General features: G+C 44.6%; 2 protein-coding genes across 2 annotated transcripts in view; both read left to right on the top strand.

Annotated features, from left to right (window-relative positions):
- The first annotated feature begins 477 nt into the window (after window positions 1-477).
- LOC129099047 (trinucleotide repeat-containing gene 6B protein-like) lies at window positions 478-15616 on the top strand. Its single transcript, XM_054608210.1, is given in 23 exon segments — window positions 478-773; window positions 2288-2375; window positions 2645-2666; window positions 2976-3416; window positions 3634-6534; window positions 6665-6778; window positions 6781-6810; window positions 7031-7221; window positions 7390-7452; window positions 7664-7822; window positions 8048-8185; window positions 8978-9172; window positions 9697-9813; window positions 9932-10136; window positions 10648-10800; window positions 10956-11123; window positions 11444-11590; window positions 11801-11893; window positions 12057-12140; window positions 12143-12271; window positions 12528-12598; window positions 13333-13472; window positions 13566-15616. Coding segments are annotated over 22 exon segments (6192 nt in total). The 5' UTR covers window positions 478-773; window positions 2288-2318; the 3' UTR covers window positions 14140-15616.
- A 1630-nt stretch (window positions 15617-17246) lies between these two features.
- LOC129099056 (casein kinase I) overlaps window positions 17247-19038 on the top strand; it is a 14183-nt gene continuing 12391 nt past the window's right edge. The window contains exon 1 of the mRNA XM_054608223.1: window positions 17247-17482. The gene's annotated coding sequence lies outside the window, so the exon portion shown is untranslated. The remainder of the gene's footprint in view (window positions 17483-19038) is intronic.

Genomic DNA, 19038 nt, shown 5'->3' with positions numbered 1-19038 from the left:
ATTCCCTGTACAGGTAGGGAGCACTATATTTTCACATTTATACTGACGAAAACTCTGTGTCACAGGGGCAAAGTTTAAATACAATGTACTTTACAAACAAAGTCTTATAAACTCTTAAAAAAAAGCTGTTTGGGCAATCACAAACTGATTTTCAATTGTGTGTTATGAAAAACACTAATACATTACAGTGCTTCTCATAAATCAAATCCAAAACAGTTCCCACAATTATAAATATTCATACAGGGAATACATAGAAAAAAAACATGTAAAAGACTCATTGTGTTCAAAATGGAGCTTTTAAAATTGCACCACAGAGTGAACAATCACAATCACAGCATTACGCAGGTATTATAGTCACAGACGTGTATGACGTCATGTTTCTAGCGCCGCCCCCTGGTGGACGGCGCTGGTACTCGCTGCGCTCCTCTGATCAACAACCAGCCTGGTGATATCATATGCTGGAGAAACCTCCACACAGAAGCAAAATGGCCGATAGTAAACTAACCGATCACACAGCGTCCGACAGTCAGCGAGGGGTTATGCGTGTTTTGTTTACACCTTGAGAACTACAGTCGCTTGAGAAGGATAATCGCCTTTCCTCATTTTTTTCTACGATTAACGTTTCGCCTTTCGGTGATGTCATTTCTTATTCAACTTAGCCTCGAACGCCTCGAAGAGCTAGCTCGCTAGGCTAGCTACCGTGCTAGCCTGCTAGCGGTAGGTCTGCAAGCATTTCTGCACAGAAGCACTTTATGTCCGATGTGATTCCCGAGGTGAGTATTCAACAGGAACGTGGTGGGCTTTGGTGGTTTGCAGTGTGTGTGTGTGTGTGTGTGTGTGTGTGTGTGTGTGTGTGTGTGTGTGTGTGTGTGTGTGTGTGTGTGTGTGTGTGTGTGTGTGTGTGTGTGTGTGTGTGTGTGTGTGTGTCCGCCTCCACTATGCCTCGCTGTGCTGGAGAAACGTCACTGAAGCGTCGTTTATTTGGCCCTGTCGACCGCTACGGACTGACCGACCCGCCTGCTAGCAGTCTGGTCTCCGACTAGTCAGGACTGAGGTGTTCCCGTTGTGAAGTTACGAATTATAACGGGAACATTTTTTTTTGTACATGAAATGCACTGTTGTTCAAAACACGGGGTTATATGAGGTGCGTGGTGTCCGTAGTGAAGTGCGTAACGCCGGAGGGGAGTGTGGACAGAGACACTTTGCTCCGGGACAGTCAGCCTTCTGGGTTCTGCTTAAGAGTCGACTGGCTCGGCCGACTGAAGCTCTTCTTCTCTAGTAGTTCTTTTCCTTCCTGGCCTGTTATTTCCACGGAATCCAGACTGTTTACTCCTAATGCAGCTGCACAACAACCGCCGTGTGTGGGTAACCACACATCACATGACTGTGGATGGACACCTTGTGCACATAGAGAGGACCCCGTGAAGGGTTAACGTCGTCCTGTTAGCTCTCATTAGCGCTGTGTGACATGATGCTAATGAAGTGCAGCTTAGCTCACTAGCTACATGATGCTAACGAAGTGCAGCTTAGCTAGCTAGCTACATGATGCTAAAGAAGTGCAGCTTAGCTCACTAGCTACATGATGCTAACGAAGTGCAGCTTAGCTAGCTAGCTACATGATGCTAATGAAGTGCAGCTTAGCTAGCTAGCTAGCAGGCACCCGGGGCCCAGTCGTGTTTACAGCTCTCTGGTGTCTGCGATGTGTTTTGTTAACCTACGGTGGTATGTTTTGTTTTCCACAAAACAGGGCTCCCATGTTTTAGCTGTGAGTTGGGTGTTTTTCAAATGGCAGAGGTTTACTTTTGGCAGGTTGGGAAGCAAGTGTGGAGTCAGCTAGAGCATATTTTCATAACACTGGCCAGCTGGAGTCACGTAACTCTACTCACGTTAAAGCTAGCATCATGCTGCCATTACAGGCTCTGCAGTAATATTGAAGAACTTGACTTTTCGAGGAATGTTTGAGAGTTTGAAGTCGCTTGTTTGTTTGGCCGAAGCCTGTGTTGTCTGTGTGTTTGGTGGAATTGCAATTGTTTGCTGGTTAATGAATTATGCAATGAGACGCTTGGCTCTCAAGGGCTGTTTTCAAGCTGTCTAACCCTGCTAACATTACTGTCCTTACAAAATTGACTGAGTCGTAGAATACCTGGAAGTGATCTGATGCAATACATATTATCCATTTTAAGTCAAAGTCTGTGTGTAAAGAGGTATGCTTTAGTGAGTATTAAATTACTTTCAGTGTGCCTTGAGATGCAACATAAATAATTGAATGTGTACATTTTCTCCACAGACAGGAGAATCAGGAAAGGGAGCAGTAGTTCATGGAAGACAAGAAAAAGAAGAAAGAAGATAAAAAGAAAAGGGAAGCCTCTCAGAAGGTAAACATGTTCACCAAAATATTCACAGCTGACTTTGCCTCCATGCTTTGCAGAGAATCTGTGGAGAATTCCTGCTTTCACGTCATAACCACTTACGTGGCCAGAATTGTTTAGGCTGAATTGGAATATTTAATTAGGTAGCTTAAAGCAGTATTCTTAATGTTTGCCTAAATACTAAAGCCTAGCAAGATTACACTTTTTAAAATCAATTTTCCACTGACAAATTATCTCCTGCCTTATATCTGACACGCGTATTCTTTCTGTTTTAGGTGCCAGAACAGAAAATCAAAGGTTTGTTTGTTTCTTTTCTTTTTTTTCTTCATCATCAGACATGTCTTCTTTTAATCACTAAATATTCCATATTATCATGTTAGTGATATGATTCCTATGCCTTGTCATTAACTATGCTTTAATCAGCAGTTCCCTATTCTTATGATAACTTTAATGTATTGTGATGACCATGAAGCATTTTCTTAAACGGTTAGCTGTAGAGAAGCTTAACGTACCTGTATCTCAGAAATACACCCAAACTGTCTTTCTCTTCTTATCATTCTCAAGTCTACCAGTGGTTCACACCTTTTCATTCAATGTTTTTTTTAGTGCCAGAATCAGTCAAGCCCTCCTGTTCCCAGCCGCTTGCCACCCCAGGCTCAGTGTCCCCCAGCCCTGGCCCTGTTGCCCCCTCGTCCCCCAGTCCTGCTGCAGCCGGGGTTTCTGCACAAGTTCCTCCTGGTGGCGGGAACAATGCAAAGCAGCGGACTGCTGTGGCCAACGGACAGCCCTCCTCCGCTCCCTCTGGAAGCCAGACCTCCCAGCAGCAGCGATACATGTCCAGAGAGGTTCCACCAAGATTTCGCTGCCAGCAGGACCATAAAGTGCTACTGAAGAGGGGCCAGCCACCGCTGTCCTCCATGCTGCTGGGGGGAGGCGGAGGGGAAGAGGGTGCAGGAGGGGCTGGAGGAGGCAGTGGCTGGGCAGCCGGCCCATCTCTTTCCTCACAGGGAGCAGATGACCCCAATGCAAACACAGCTGGAGGCACAGGTGGGTTAACATCTTGGAGCAAAAAAAACTTTAATATGTAGTACACTGAATACAGAAGTTACAAACTGCTACAAATTGCATTTTGTCACCCAAACCTGTTGTCCAATGATAACGAATGTACCTTGACACCTTGTATGTTTAGAAACCCCACTGTATCATTAGTTACTATTGTCAATGCTGAAATTGTCAATGAATTACCACATTTTTGTCCATATAGATTCCAACCTGGGTTCATCCTCCACCTCACCCCCCAACTCCTCCTCATCGTCATTATGTGTTGCTGCTCTGTCGTCTTCTTCTACTACTACTACTTCAACTTATGCAAATTCCACATGGGGGGCAGGCTCTGGCAGCCAGTCCTCTTCTCAGGGCTGCGGGAAGGTGATTGTGGATGGGACGGACCTGGGGGATTGGCCTAGCATCCTAGGAGGGGCCAAATTGAGTTCTGACCGGGCTGGAGGAGGAGGAGGGGTGCAGGAGCAAGACTGCCCTGGTAACAACAACTACAGTAGTGCCTCATGGAGTGAGAGAAACATCCAGCAGAAGGGAGGAGCAGCAGCAGTAGGAGGAGGAGCAGGGAACATGGACAATCCTTCCTCACCTCGTTCTTCTCCTCTTTCTTCCTCTTCCTCACTTAATGAATGTGTTCAGTCAAGTGGTGGTGTGTGGGGCTCTTCCACCCCCTCTCAGGTGGAGGCAGGGCTGGGATCAGCAGCATTTTACAATTCCAAAGTCTCCCATCTTCTTCCTGGGCCTCAGGAGAGCCCTGTGGGTGGCAGCAGCAGCAGTGTCCCTGGTGCCAATTTCAACCCCAACGTGAACCCCTCCGCCTGGCCCGCCCTGGTGCAGGGTGGGACATCATCTTCGGCTAGCGACGGCCTTCCACTACACTCGTCCATTACTTCAGCTTCCTCGTTCTCTGCCAGCACTACGCTCATCACCACTCACTCTCTTTCATCTGTGAATCAAACTTGTCTCCAGCAGCAGCACACTGAGACGGCTGTGGGAGCACGGGGTGGAGAACAGCAGCAGCACTTTGGAAACCTAGGGCCAGAGTTGGGTTCAGGCGGGGGAGAAAGAGGAGCAGGACCAAATCAAGAAGGTGGCGTTGAGGGGGGCTTTGGGCTTGCTAGTGTTGATGGAGAAGCGGGTGGTAATCTTTCTGGCTCTTCGTCTTCCTCCTCTGCTGCCTCTTCTTCTTGGAGGTCCATGCCTCCAGTGTCCTCTGACCCGTGTACGGGTGCCTCACAGGTAGATGGGTGGGGTGGGGGAGGGACTGGAGCCCAGGGGCAGGAAGGGAGTGTGTGGGGCTTTGGAGGCCAAGGTGACAAGACAGGGTGGGGTAGGGGAAATGATGGTAGCTCAAATACCCCAGTGGTATCTCAGGGAGCATGGGAAGGAGGCACTTCAGACGCAAATTGGGGTGGCACAGCGGGAGGTGTAAGTTCGAGTAACTTAGCAATAGGAAGTGGAAGAGGAGGAGATGGGGGCAGCAGCAACAGCAGCAGTAGTGGAGGAAGTAAAGGAAGTGGAGGTATTGGCGGCAGCGTTTTGCAGGACTCTGCCTCACCAAAGTTTGACACTATGACAAAAGCTTGGGACAATCAGAAAGGGGTGGAAAGTGGGGATGGGACAGTTGGGGGGTGGGGAGAAGGAGGAGGAGAGCAGGGTGGAGGCACTGCAGCTGGAGCACCTTCGTCCTCTAGTGGAGGAGGGTCCATAGCTGGAAGTGGTGAAGGAGGGAGTGATAATGGATGTAAGCAGGAGAGAGCCTTGTCTGTAAACAAATCTTCTGACCAGACCTCCAATGCTGAGGGGGCCTTACTCAGCATGCTCAATCGATCCGACCTAGACCCCAGGGTTCTGTCCAACACGGGCTGGGGGCAGACCCAGATTCGACAGAATGTTGCCTGGGACCTGGATACCAAAACAGGAGTAAAAAACAGAAATGAAAGAAGCACTTCATCTTCCTCTGCATTCTCATCAGCAACCATGAACACTACCACTAGTCGCGGCCCTGGGTACCCATCTAACACCAGTTCAATAACTAATGATCCATCTATTGGCAGTCACACGACCAGCCTGAACTCTGGCCCTGTTACGGCGAGGGATGGCTGGGATGGTGGTACTACACAGTCATCATGTGGTCCTCACGTGCACGGCAGCACTATAAGGAAGCCAGGAAAGCCAGAAGAAGATATGGAGGGCAACAAGGGCAAGGCAGCTGGAGGCTGGGGTGATCTCCCACCTGAAAACCAGGGCAAAGGATGGGGGACTGAAGAGAAAAAATGGGGTGATCACAGAGGAGGAGGAGGAGGGGGGAACTGGAGAGACTTTGGAGAACAGGGTAGTGGGTGGGCAGATGGTCCAGAGGGTAAAGGGACAGGGGGATGGAAGGGGACTGGAAGAGGGGAAGCAGGTGGTTGGGGAGGAGACAGGGGACAGAGGGACTCTATACCTGGAGATGGGCGGGGAGATGGACGAGGAGATGGACGAAGCAGAGGTGGCAGCAACTCTGATGAGAAGGGATCTTCCTGGGGTCATTCGGATGAAGGGGGAGCACAGCGAGGAGGTTGGGGAGGGGGCGATATGGGTGGAGGCAAATCCCACCAGGACTGGGGGAGTTCGAAGCCCCACACAGCAGCAGCAGCACAGATACCAAACAGCCAAGTGGCACCAATGAAAGCCCCAAATCAACAGCAGCACCAATCACAGGGCCAGCAACCACAAGGAGGTCCCATTCAAGGAGGGTGGAACAGCCGGTCTAACGTTGGAGGTGGAGGTCCACCATCCAAGAATCAGAACCAAAGCCCGGGCTGGAGCTCCGGCCCTATCCCCCAAATCCCCGGGGGCGGGGGGGACTCCCTGGAGCCCAGTGGCTGGGAGGAACCATCACCTCAGTCCATCAGTCGCAAAATGGAAATCGATGATGGCACTTCAGCCTGGGGAGACCCAACCCGCTATAAAAGCAAGAATCTGAACTTGTGGGACAAAAAGAATGCCACGCCTGGCCAAAGCCACGGTCAGCAGGCCCCGCCACCATCCATCCAACAACCACCTAGAAGGCAGCAGACGATGCAACACAGCAGGGACACAAACCCTGGCAATGCTGCAGTGGGTAAGTAGAAGTTGTACCATTATAACTAAGTGTGCATTTGGCTAAACACAACCAAACTAGATCGGCATTTGAAGTGTTCATGTCGAGTATTGCTAATTTTCTTTCCTCTGCCATCAATCTCGATGTCCAGGCATGTGGGGAGGAGGTGCCCAATCCGTGGATAATGGTACGGCTACTTGGGGCCAGTCGTCCGATGCAGCAGCAGGTTGGGGTGATTCAGACGAGCCCGGCAAAGCCTCTGGCTGGGGAACCCTTCACCAAACTCTGCTAAATCTGGTAAGAAGAGAAACAAAATGTACGTCGTTCAAAATATGTGATATGAGTTAAAAGTTATTTATGCTCATTATCATATTTAGAAATGGCGCTCAAATCAAGCAACATTACTCATCTCTCAATTTAAAAAGATTCAGCATTTTCAAACCACAAGTTAAAAACAGAGGACATCTAGAGAAATGACATGGCCACGTTATAACCATCTGTTTTGATTTTCCTTCAGGCACCAAATCAATGGAGAGCTGGGGTGGGAAGGGAGAGGGCTCTGTCGCAGCCTCCCGGCACCCCAGCTGGGACGAGGAAGATGATGGTAGCGGAGGGGTCTGGAACAGCTCTGTCTCGCAGGGAAACAGCTCCTCCTTCAACTCCGGAGGCTGGGGTCAGACTCATGGAGGAAAGAGAGGCAACATCAAGGTAGGGAAAATTAGAGATTCAAGGACACACAAGAGTTTGCGTGGCCACTTTTGGTTCATTGCATTAACACAAAGCAGTCATTTTGTTTAGTACCTTTCTTCAATATTTTCATGTGCACTTTTATTATTATATATATATATATATTATTTTTTTTATTATTTCCTAAAGAGTGGAGGAGGGGACAGCTGGATGAACCCAGTGTCACGCCAGTTTTCAAACATGGGTCTTCTGGTAAGAAGAAGAAGAAGAAGCAAATATTTTTTTGCTGTTTAATAATTCTCTGAATTTGAGAGCTTGTAATGTCTGCTCTTTCATAAAATCCAAAAATTCTCACAATCAAAACTTGCCACCCATATTCATAATTTCATGGTGGCGAATGGATTATCATTGAGGCCTCTGTAACTGTCCTATGAACCAGTCTGTTCATGACTTTGTTTCTCAGGGTGATGACCCAAGTCTTGACAAAAAGATGGAAGGAGATAAGAGAGGAATAACTGACTATAACGGAGAGATGCGGAGGGGAGGAAGAGGTGGAGGAGGTTACCGCATGCCTAGTTCCAAAGACATGGGTCCTGTTGACATGGGGCCCTACAGTGAGAAGGTAGGATTTTTACGAGTAATTTTACGGAACTTCCATTTTCAAAGTTGGCTACCATTTTGTATAATTTCACCTTTTATATCAACAATATCTGCTTTATGTGTGAGTTGTGCTAACTCAAGGACCTGAGTGAAGAAAGCCGCTATGATATGAGAAACCTTATCACAAGCTACATTACACAAACATGGTTAAACATGGTACGGTTGTTCGGTTTCCGTCGTACTCCAGATGGGTGGCCATGGGGTTTATGTTGGCGGTGGCGGAGGGATGCCTCAGCCTCGAGGGATGCACCAGCCTGGCATGCATCCAATGAATCCCTCCCAGGGTTTACGTGCTCAAGTGCCTCATCAGTTCCTGTCTGCTCAGGTGTGTTGTCTTTTGGATCTGAGGTTTTAGTTAGGGTTAATGTTGTATTTGAGGGGAGAATGAGGATCTCCTGAGTCCTGCCAATGTTTACTTCACACAAAGAAACGTTTAGTTGGTAGTCTGATCGCCTCGTGTTCTGGCTATAAATGCCCTTGCCTGAGGCTTTAAGTCAACCTTTAAGAGATCATTAACACTACTATGGAATAATTTACTTCATTATATTCATTCCATGTTTATTATATATTTAATGTCAATTTTTTCCCAATTACCTCTTTTGTCTGGCAATTTTACAAAATGTCTGATAAACAAACAGAAAATGACACATTAGTTGTCTAATTCATCGTTCCTTGGACAGTATCTAACACATGGTGCAACTGAGAAATCAACCCCTGATTTCATTTAGGGGAGAAAGTTTTTTATGTTTGTAAAAGTTAAGAAGAACTTCTCCTCACCTGATAGACAATTTTCTTTCCTCAGACCTTCATTCGCCCGAAGTTTATATCTAAATGTATACATACATACTTACATAGGCTAAAGGCTCTCACCTGGTAAAAACACTTTCCGCAATTCAGTAAATACAAATTAGGGTCAATTAGCTCTCCAAATATATAAAAACAAACACAAGGCCTTTTCAATGGTAAACATACATAGTCAATTTATTAATATTATAAAAAAAGTAGTTTTATATTGGAGTGAAGGGAGCTAGATGAATGGATTGTCTCTATTCCTCATATTACTCCGTCAAGTGTCTGTATCAACAGCCATATACAAAGAAATTCCTGTGACATGCAGGTGCCGGGTCCTATGCTGAAGCAGATGCCCTCTCCTGGTGGCAGTGTGGGTGGAGTGGTTGGTGGTGTCAGTGGCGTTGGAAGTGTCGGAGGGGTCGGCGGTGTTGGTGGAGGAGTGTTCCCTCCTCCTCAGATTTCCCCACAGCAGCTCGCAATGCTCAGCAACATTTACCCGCACATGCAGCAGTTCCATCTGGTACGTGTCTAAATGTCAGATTAACTGATTGACGTACTCATCGCTTTGAGTTAGATATTTCCTTTTTGTAGAGCTGCAAAGATGAATCATTGGTTGACAACAATTAAATTAAACGCTAACTTTTTTCGATTAAGCGGTCTGAGGAATTTTCAAAGAAAAAAATCTAAATGCTCTGATTCTAGCTTCTTAAATTTCATTATTTTCTGGTTGTTTGAGTGACATTTTTAAGACATCTTGGGCTTTGGGAAGAACTGATCATAACCTTCAACCATTTTCTGACATTTTGTAGACGAAAAAATGTATTGATAAATCGCGACAATAATCGTCACATTAATCAACATTGAAAATAATTGTTATTTGCAGCCCTACGTTGTTCTCCGTTTGGTACAACTCTCTGACTTTGTTTAATCTGTATTGATAATCTTAAAACACATGGTGACTTGTAATAAACCCAACCAGAGTGTCTGTATGTGAGTGCTAGCCAATGCATTCTATTATCCCCATTTCTGCCCACCAATCCACAGGCTTGTCAGCTCCTGCTACAACAACAGCAGCAGCAGCAGCAGCAGCAGCAGCTCCTGCAGAATCAGAGGAAGTTCCCTCAGCCTCAGCCTCTCAGGCAGCAGCCAGACCCACAGCAGGTGAGCACGATCATCTTCTATAGCATACCATGCACTGTCACCGGAACTTTGACTGCAAAAACTGTACTTTGCAGTTATTCTGGTAGTGATTTTTTTTCTTGAATCTTGCTCTTCTCAGCTGGCAAGGATTATGGCTATTCTGCAGCAGCAGAGGCAGCATCAGCAGGGTGGAGTTGCAGGAGCAGGAGGAGGGAGCTCTAAACTGTCCCCCTCTCACCTGGGAGGAGGCTTATCCAAACAGCCCATGGTAGACCCTCTTACACATCCTGGAATGGGAGGGCCCTTATCAGACATTCATGCCAAAGCGCAAGGGATGTACTCTGGTGAGTACAACAGGCAAATTGTTTGTGGGTTAAGCTTCACTGGTGATGCAGTCAGATGTATAAATAACACTAGTGTAAGGTTTGAAGTTTTATGTTTTCAGTGGTGTTTTTTTCAGAAAATCAACAGGGATTTAAGATCAAGTGTGCCTAAGGGAAATAGCATTCAGCCCTACCAAACTGTAATAGAGTCTCGGTATCCTGTTGCTGGGCTGTTTTTATGTAACAGTTGTCTAATCTTAAAAAATATATTTTCCCTTGTCTTCACTGGTGCAGGGTAGTAATGGTAGATCTTCCAAGAATGGTTGAATAGTTTCCTGCAAATATCAAATATTATTTTTGCTTTGAACTGCCCATCCCTGCTACAGTTGTAATCACTGTTGCTATAACAAAGGTTTTCCATTTTTAACGGCCCCTTTAGTTGTTTCAATCGTAGAGATACTAAGGCTGTATTGAACTGATCATTCGTGGAAATGAATGTGCTTATGAATGTTTGTGTTTTTCCACCTGTCAGGGCTCGCACCTGGTGGTAACCTGTCAGGACTGGAGCTCGGTCCCATGATGGGAGGGATGAAGGACACAGGAGGACAGCAATCCCGCTTCAAATGGATGATGGAGGGACACTCCCCAGCTCCATCTCCCCCTGAAACAACCCTCCACAAGAATGGTAGGTTAGCAGATGGTTCATAACGTGATTTTTGCAAAGGCAAAATTCACACTGAACCACTGCGACTCAAAGTGATTTGAAGTATATTCACGTCAGTCTGTTTGACTTTTTTTTTTTTTTTTTTTTTCTTCCCTCTCCTGTCTGCTCTTCCCAAGGCCCTTTACCCAGTGCTATAAAAGGGAGGGGAGGATCCCCTTATTCCCAGTATGAAATGCTGGGAAGTGATGGTTTGGGGATTCCCCCTCAAGGATCTGCAGACACCTGGCAACGGACCCCTGGGAGTAAAATGGGGAACAAACCTGCGACATCCAGCTGGCCTCCAGGTGAACATGTCCTTCTCTGCTACATGTTACCAAGGAACGATGCGTTAGGATTAGAGAAGGACTAGGAAATGTAATGTCAAGTCAAGGCTTAAATATGCAGGAAGCTGTATGTTTGCTAGACAGTTGTCAACCTGTCCAGTGTTTGTGTGTGTGTGTATTACTCTGAAATGATTATGCTGCTTTCATTTAATGCCATGCCAAAAAAGGAACTGACTAATTACATTAACTTTTTACCACATTTAGTGTTTGGTTTTAAAAAAAAAATGGCAAAACAGCGTGTCATATAAATCTTAACAATAACTTTCCTGTTCTGATGACAGAGTTCCAGCCCGGTGTGCCCTGGAAAGGAATCCAGAGTAGTGGTGACCCAGAGTCTGACCCCTACATGACCCCTGGTAGTGTTCTTGGCTCCCCAGGACCCCAGAGCCTCAACGACTCTGACCACCAGTTACTGCGAGACAATATAGGTATCTGACTGACTGTGCCAAAATGTTTGATGAGCATATCTATTGGTTTTACTTGAAAGTGTGCTCCAGTGCCATTTATTGACTAACTCAAAGGGCAAAGGGTTGACAGTATTCCTCACAGGCTCTATCTGCTGTCCAGCTTTACTGTGCTTTCCTTGTCTTGTTTATCCCAGGATGTGTTTCTTTCAGATAACCTTGTAATGTTTTTAGGGCCAAACCCCTCCCTCAACACCTCGCTGCCTTCACCTGGTGCCTGGCCCTACAGTGCCTCAGACAGCCCCCTCAGCAATGCACACAGCACAGGTATAGGTTTTGATTTGTTTGTTGTTTGCAGCTCCGTTTCTTTGTTTCTGTTACTATAATTGTGTCTGCACTGTATTTTACTGGTGTACAAGTTATGCCTATCCCACAAAAATGCCAAAGTCATTTTCTCCCCCTTTCTCCCACCTCCCCATTTCCTCTGCAGGAAAGTACTCGGAGTACAAGCCCAGCTGGCCCCCAGAGCCCATCGGACAAAACAAGTTATGGAAGACCAATCGCAACAGCTCACAGCTGCCACGCCCCCTCCTGGCTTAACCAATCAAAAGCAGGCCTCGCCCTCCCCATGGGGTAGCGGAGGCCCGCGGTTGGCTCGGAGCTGGGGAGGGGGCGGGAGTAATCAAGAGTCACGATATGGGCCAGGTACTGTTCACAGGATAAAGGCTTAGATTATTTCATTAGCATTTGTATACTTATGATCGACCTATATAGCCTTTCTTGACAGTGATATGATGACTCGGGTCTTACTAAAGTTTTATGAAACCTAGTAAAAAAGTTAATCTGCAGCGCATTCATTGTGTTTGTCATCAGCTATCATGTCCTGAATAATTTTTTGGGCCTTCTTATCATTACTGTTCTCTCATAATGTCTCTTCTCTCCTTTTCTTTTTTCTTATTAGGCTCATCTTGGAGCGAAGGCGTTGCCTCCAGAGGCAGCTGCTGGTTGCTGCTGAGCAACCTGACCCCTCAGGTAAGGAGTGACAGAGGTTGAGAGAGATGAAAATCCGCTGAAGTTAAAAAGATTAACAATGTTGCCACCTGTAAATCTGCTGTCTATAAACTAAGATGTGCCGAAGGGTGAGGAAAAGATGAGATGGGTGCCTGTTCAAGCTGGAGAAAAAAAATTCTTACAATCCTTCACCAGAGCATAATTGTGTATGGCTTAAAAAGTAGCTGACAGATTGGTCGGGGTATGAATTTAACAACATAAAACCGCTGTGCTCATTCATCTGTATTCCCCTTCAGTCCGTCTTATGCAAATTAGGCGGAATGATGCGTGACCCAGCTGTAATTGGATTGTGAAGCAGGATGAGCCATTTAATCAATTAGGGCTTACACAAACGACACTTGCATGACACTGCTATGGGAAAGCGTAGAAGTCTAGACAAAGTTTTTGTTTTAGTAATATAGATTATATTCATTTCTTTTTTTTTTTAACAATAATCCATTTACTTTCTTAGTGCTCATGTGCACAAGCTAGCACAATGTGTAGATCTCATTGTGAGTGTTACAGGATTACAGACTGATAAAGCCACAGTGTACGGTATCACTACATTATTTATTAATACACAGTTCTACATACCCATTGTTACATCACCTCCTAGATTCCCTGACCTTTTCCTGTCCCTATAATTGATAGTTGAGAATTATCACATCACACACCCAGTCTTTAACACTTAACATTTTCTCTTTTTTCCCATGTAGATTGATGGCTCCACGCTGAGGACTATCTGCATGCAACATGGCCCCCTGCTGACCTTCCACCTCGGCCTGACCCAGGGCAGCGCTCTGATTCGCTACAGCAGCCGACAGGAAGCAGCCAAGGCCCAGGGTGCACTGCACATGTAAGTTGACCTGTAACCTCACTGATACACACGTACTAATCATGAAAAAGCTTCTGTTGATCTCAATAACCTTGTCTTGTAAATCCTTCTCAGGTGTGTTCTGGGCAACACCACAATCCTGGCGGAGTTTGTGAGTGAAGAAGAAGTTGCTCGCTATTTTGCACATTCCCAGGCCGGAGGGGCAGAGGGGGCCAGCTCAGGAGGGTCGGCGGCCGGTGGGACGCAGGGTTCTTCTGGATCAGGCACAGCTGTGGCCAGCAGTGGAGGCAGCTCCCCTGGGAATGAGCGGGCAACAGCGGGCACAACTTCAGGTGGAAACGGCAATGGTGGTGGAGGAGGGGAGAGTGGAGCAGCGGCTCTAGGTAGTGTGAGGTCCTCTGGCTCTGCCTGGCAGAGTCTCGATGGTACAGGCAGTTCTTCAGAAACCTCTTCAACCCAAGGACCGGGGCTGGGGATATTTTCCCAGTGGAGCACCAACGGGGCAGGGGAGGGAGGAGGTGTCGGGGGAGTAGACTCTGGGAGGTCTGGGCTCTGGGGGGGCATGACTGCAGGATACTCCAGCAGCAGCCTGTGGGGAGCACCGCAAATGGAGGAAAGGCACCAAATGGACAGCCCTGCCGCATTGTTGCCTGGCGACCTGCTGGGGGGAGGAGCTGATTCCATCTGATGAGCCCCCTCCATTTGTAAGTGCAGGTTTGGACACACTGATACAAAATACACTGGGATACATACCTACTTAATCACACACACACACACACACACACACAAACATTTACATGGTATGCATATAAATGTAATACACATATACACAAGTGCATACATATACATGGTATGCATATTAAAGTGCACACACATCAAGCAGAAATGTGAGACATGCTTACACACATTCTCGTGGCCAGACTTAAGCTATTATATAAACAAATGCAGGGACTGTTAGATGTGTATACAGCCTTTTTCCACAGATGAAGATTTCAACTGTTTAGACTTGAAACCTGAAAAAGAATGAAAAGTCAGTTGGTCTCAAAGACTTGACTGGATCGCAATGTGCTTAGTAAATAGGGGACTTTTCAACAGATTTACATTCACATGCACACACCAAATACAGACAAGCCTTCAGACAGATGGGCACTGTAAACAGCATTACCTTCATCGTATAAGAGAACTTAAAACTACTACATGATGTGAGGTCAAAGTGCAGTTTGTATTCACGTCCCCTTAAAAAAAAAAAACGGAGACCGAATTCAAACACATGCAAACAGCTCTGATTTGAAAACAGAACTGTATCTTACTGTGTATGTTAAGTTTGTTTTTTTCCTGTTTGTATGTATGGTTTTAATTTTTGAACAGTGAAAATATTGAAAAATGTCATTGTTCTGTTTTCAAAATGCTGACCTCCTACTGTTGTATCTCACGCACTCTTTCTCTGTTATTCTCTCTTGAACATGTTTGTTACTGTTGCAGTGATAAATGTTAAATTGCTGGCAGTTTGAGGCTATGTTGCATTTCTCCATGTGTTGATACTGTGCGCAGTGTCATACACACTATATGGACATGAGTATGAGTGAGATTGAGACCAAGTAAGTGGATTAAACCACCACAGTTTTTGTGCGTGTGTGTGTGTGTGAATGTGAGGATAATGTGTGTGTATGCATGTTACTGCCTGTCATAATGTGGGCAAGGCTGCTTACTCTACAGAAGGTCTATACAAAAATGTTTTGAGTGCATTCGGTATACTGCTGACTGTGTGTTAAGAAATATTGGCACTAATGCTTTTTTTTTTCTCTCTCATTTGAAGTTGTTTGTTGTTGTTTTTTAGCATACTTGTCTTTTTTATTGTCCGACCTGCAATAATAAAAAAGAACATTTAATGACACAAAGAGCTGAAGGCATATGCGTTGAGTAAATGGACATGCCAAATCTTATCAAACTGTGTGGAGGGGAAGGGAGGGGTGGGACGGGTTGTTTACAGATGCAGAGTAAGAGTTACCGTACGTTTTTAATGTTCTGTTGTTGTGTATTCGTTTTAAATTAAGACAGGCTTTAACACTCCTGTTCAGTGTTTTCGTTATGAGATTTTACAAAGGAAAAATTTATTTAAACAAATGAGAACAAGATTAATAAAGATGAAAGTATTGGCTTCTAAATATGTCCTTGTGGTCATTTTTTTGTGAAAGAATATAGATTTCTGGATAGTGGTTAAAAGTACTTCTTCTTGTGTTGAGTACCGTCTTATGTTGAACCAATCCTATTTTTAAACTTTACTTTATCTGTTCCTCTGCTTTAATGCACATGTGAACAATAAACACTGTGCAGTATATTGACTATGAAAAACTACATTTTATGCATGTTACAGTGATCAGTATGACTTTACATTAAGGGAAAAACAGGTCCACTGAAAAACAAGCCAGTGTGTCCATCTGTCGGCCTCATTACCATCCACAAACCAATCCTATTTAACACACACGTCATCCTACAGTAAGCCACTGATACTGTATGAAATAAGTTATCTTTTCTGATGCAGTTATGGGTTTTAATTAGGTAGGCATACTGCTGCCAACAAAAGAGTGATTATAGACCACTTTTGGTTTTTTCCAAGGATTTAAGCCTGGGTTGAAAGAATTTCCTCAACATTAACATTCTCAAATATGTGCATATAACTTAACATAACTACAATTTATAGAAGACAAGAAACTCCCGGATGAATTTGCCTTAAATTGTGTTACTCAACTGATGTAGGTGTGTACAGTCCTGCACCTTTAATGATGGAGTTATGTGGGGAAAGTGAGATGTCATGCCCACCAGGACATCATGTGAGAGCGGCTGTGGCGTAGTGGAGAGCAAGGTAGTTCTCCAATCAGAGGGTCGGTGGTTCGATACCCGGCTTCGGCAGTCGATGTGTCCTTGGGCAAGACACTTAACCCCAAGTTGCTCCTGAAGGCCATCGGTGTGGACTGGATGATGAATGTTAGTTAGAGTCTGATGGTGGCACCTTGATGGTAGCCTGTCATCAGTGTGTGAATGGGTGAATGATATGTAACATACTACTGACTGTAAGTCGCTTTGGAGAAAAGCGTCTGCTAAATGACTGTAATGTAATACTATGAGTCTTTTTGTAATGGTATATTGAACCTATTAAAAAAGGAAGCTACTATGAGGTATGAGGGGAAAGAGACAGCTCAACAGGAAGTTGGTTTGGATAAAAGCGTCTGCTACATGACTGTAATGTAATGTAATGAGAGATGCTTGGTATAATTAACATTATACCAATATTTGATAAACTTTGACCACATGGAAAAAAAAAAGGATTATTATTATTGTCTGGCATTAAAGCATGATGAGTCTGTGTTACTGCTGGCCTTAAAGACAACCAGTACCAGCGGGTTCATCATGAGTAACATAAATAAAAAATGTATTTGTTTACTGCACTTATCCTATTCGTAGTAGTTTGTAGCACTTATTATATTCGTATTAGTCTGTTGCAATTATTGTTTTCGTAGTAATTTGCCTCTGCACTATACTTTTGCTCTGGTTTATGCTTTAAGATGCTTGTTTAAGAAAGGAGATGCACTTATGACTTCTGGTGACTAGTAGTTCTCTTGAATACCTATGTTGAATACACTTCCTGTAAGTCGCTTTGGATAAAAGCGTCTGCTAAATGACTGTAATGTAATGTAATGTAATGTAAAGGGTGTAATTAATGAATGGTGAACTGTACAGAGGAAGGAGTAGTTATGTTATGTGACGTTTCTCCTTAAAGGACTGAGCCCTGACATCCAGAGATGACATCATCGTTGTTCAGTAACGAGAGGAGGAGACAGAGTGGAGGCCGTCGGTGCTGGAGCTGCTCAGGGACGATCAACAGGGAGCGCAACCGACGACAGAGCTCAGAGCTGCGGGTATGAGAGCCTCCAGAATCCGCTCCCATCCTCCTCAGCCCAGGCCTCTGTCCGCCTGACAACCACCAGATCAGAACCTCCACCGAACCAGCTCTCGGACGAACCCAGTATCGGGTGAGTGGTGGGCCGGGGAACCGCAGGAACCAGGGGGGAAAAGGGGCCTGATTCGGCCGAGTCGGAGGCTCGTATTCACGGCGTACAGGAGGGGGGGAGGGGGCCAGGGTAGCGATGGGTGCGGTTAAAAGCACGGTCCAGAATGTGGCGAAGCACAATAAAGGTTCGCTTAGACGGTTACCTCCAGCCTGCTTTAAGGTGCAGACGGGTGGTGGTGGTGGTGGTGGTGGTGCAGGATCACGGGTCGGCTAACGGGAGCAGCTAACGGGGACTGAAGCCCTCTGTGTGCTGTGTTTACCGGACCTCACCCACAGTCCGCAGTGCACACAGGCAGGGTTTAGTTATGTTAGTATGTATATTAGTATGTATATTAGTATGTATATTAGTATGTATATTAGTATGTATATTAGTATGTATATTAGGATGTATATTAGGATGTATATGAGTTGTAGCGTTGAAACGTAACGTCAGGTCATAACTTGCTTCTCGACAAATTCACACCATGAAAGGGCAACGTTGATCTTAATGCATACACACAACTATAACTGTCTTTTGTTAATGCATACACACAACTATAACTAATGCAACTATAATCTACACACAACTTTGTCTTAATGCATACACACAACTATAACTGTCTTAATGCATACACACAACTATAACTGTCTTAATGCATACACACAACTAACTGTCTTAACATACACACAACTATAACTGTCTTAATCAACTATAACTGTCTTAATGCATACACACAACTATAACTGTCTTAATGCATACACACAACTATAACTGTCTTAACACTGTCTTAATGTCTTAATGCATACACACAACTATAACTGTCTTAATTACTCACAACTTAATGCTTTTGTTAATACACACAACTATAACTGTCTTTTGTTAATGCATACACACAACTATAACTTTATCTTTTGTTAATGCATACACACAACTATAACTGTCTTTTGTTAATGCATACACACAACTATAACTGTCTTAACATACACACAACTATAACTGTCTTTTGTTAATCATTTTGTTAATGCATACACACAACTATAACTGTCTTTTGTTAATGCATACACACAACTATAACTGTCATACACACAACTATTGTTAATGCATACACACAACTATAAACTTATTGTCTTTTTAATGCATACACACAACTATAACTGTCTTAATGCATACACACAACTATAACTGTCTTTTGTTAATGCATACACACAACTATAACTGTATCTTTTGTTAACTCACAACTATCTTTTGTTAATGCATACACACAACTATAACTGTCTTAATGCATACACACAACTATAACTGTCTTTTGTTAATGCATACACACAACTATAAACTAATAACACACAACTATAACTGTCTTTTGTTAATGCATACTCACAACTATAACTGTCTTTTGTTAATGCATACACACAACTATAACTGTCTTTTGTTAATGCATACACACAACTATAACTGTCTTTTGTTAATGCATACACACAACTATAACTGTCTTTTGTTAATGCATACACACAACTATAACTGTCTTTTGTTAATGCATA

This window comes from Anoplopoma fimbria, chromosome 11 (assembly GCF_027596085.1).
Source record: "Anoplopoma fimbria isolate UVic2021 breed Golden Eagle Sablefish chromosome 11, Afim_UVic_2022, whole genome shotgun sequence".
Taxonomy (NCBI): Eukaryota; Metazoa; Chordata; class Actinopteri; order Perciformes; family Anoplopomatidae; genus Anoplopoma; species Anoplopoma fimbria.
Note: the sequence above shows the minus strand (reverse complement) of the source record. Positions and strands in the feature narration are given on the sequence as shown.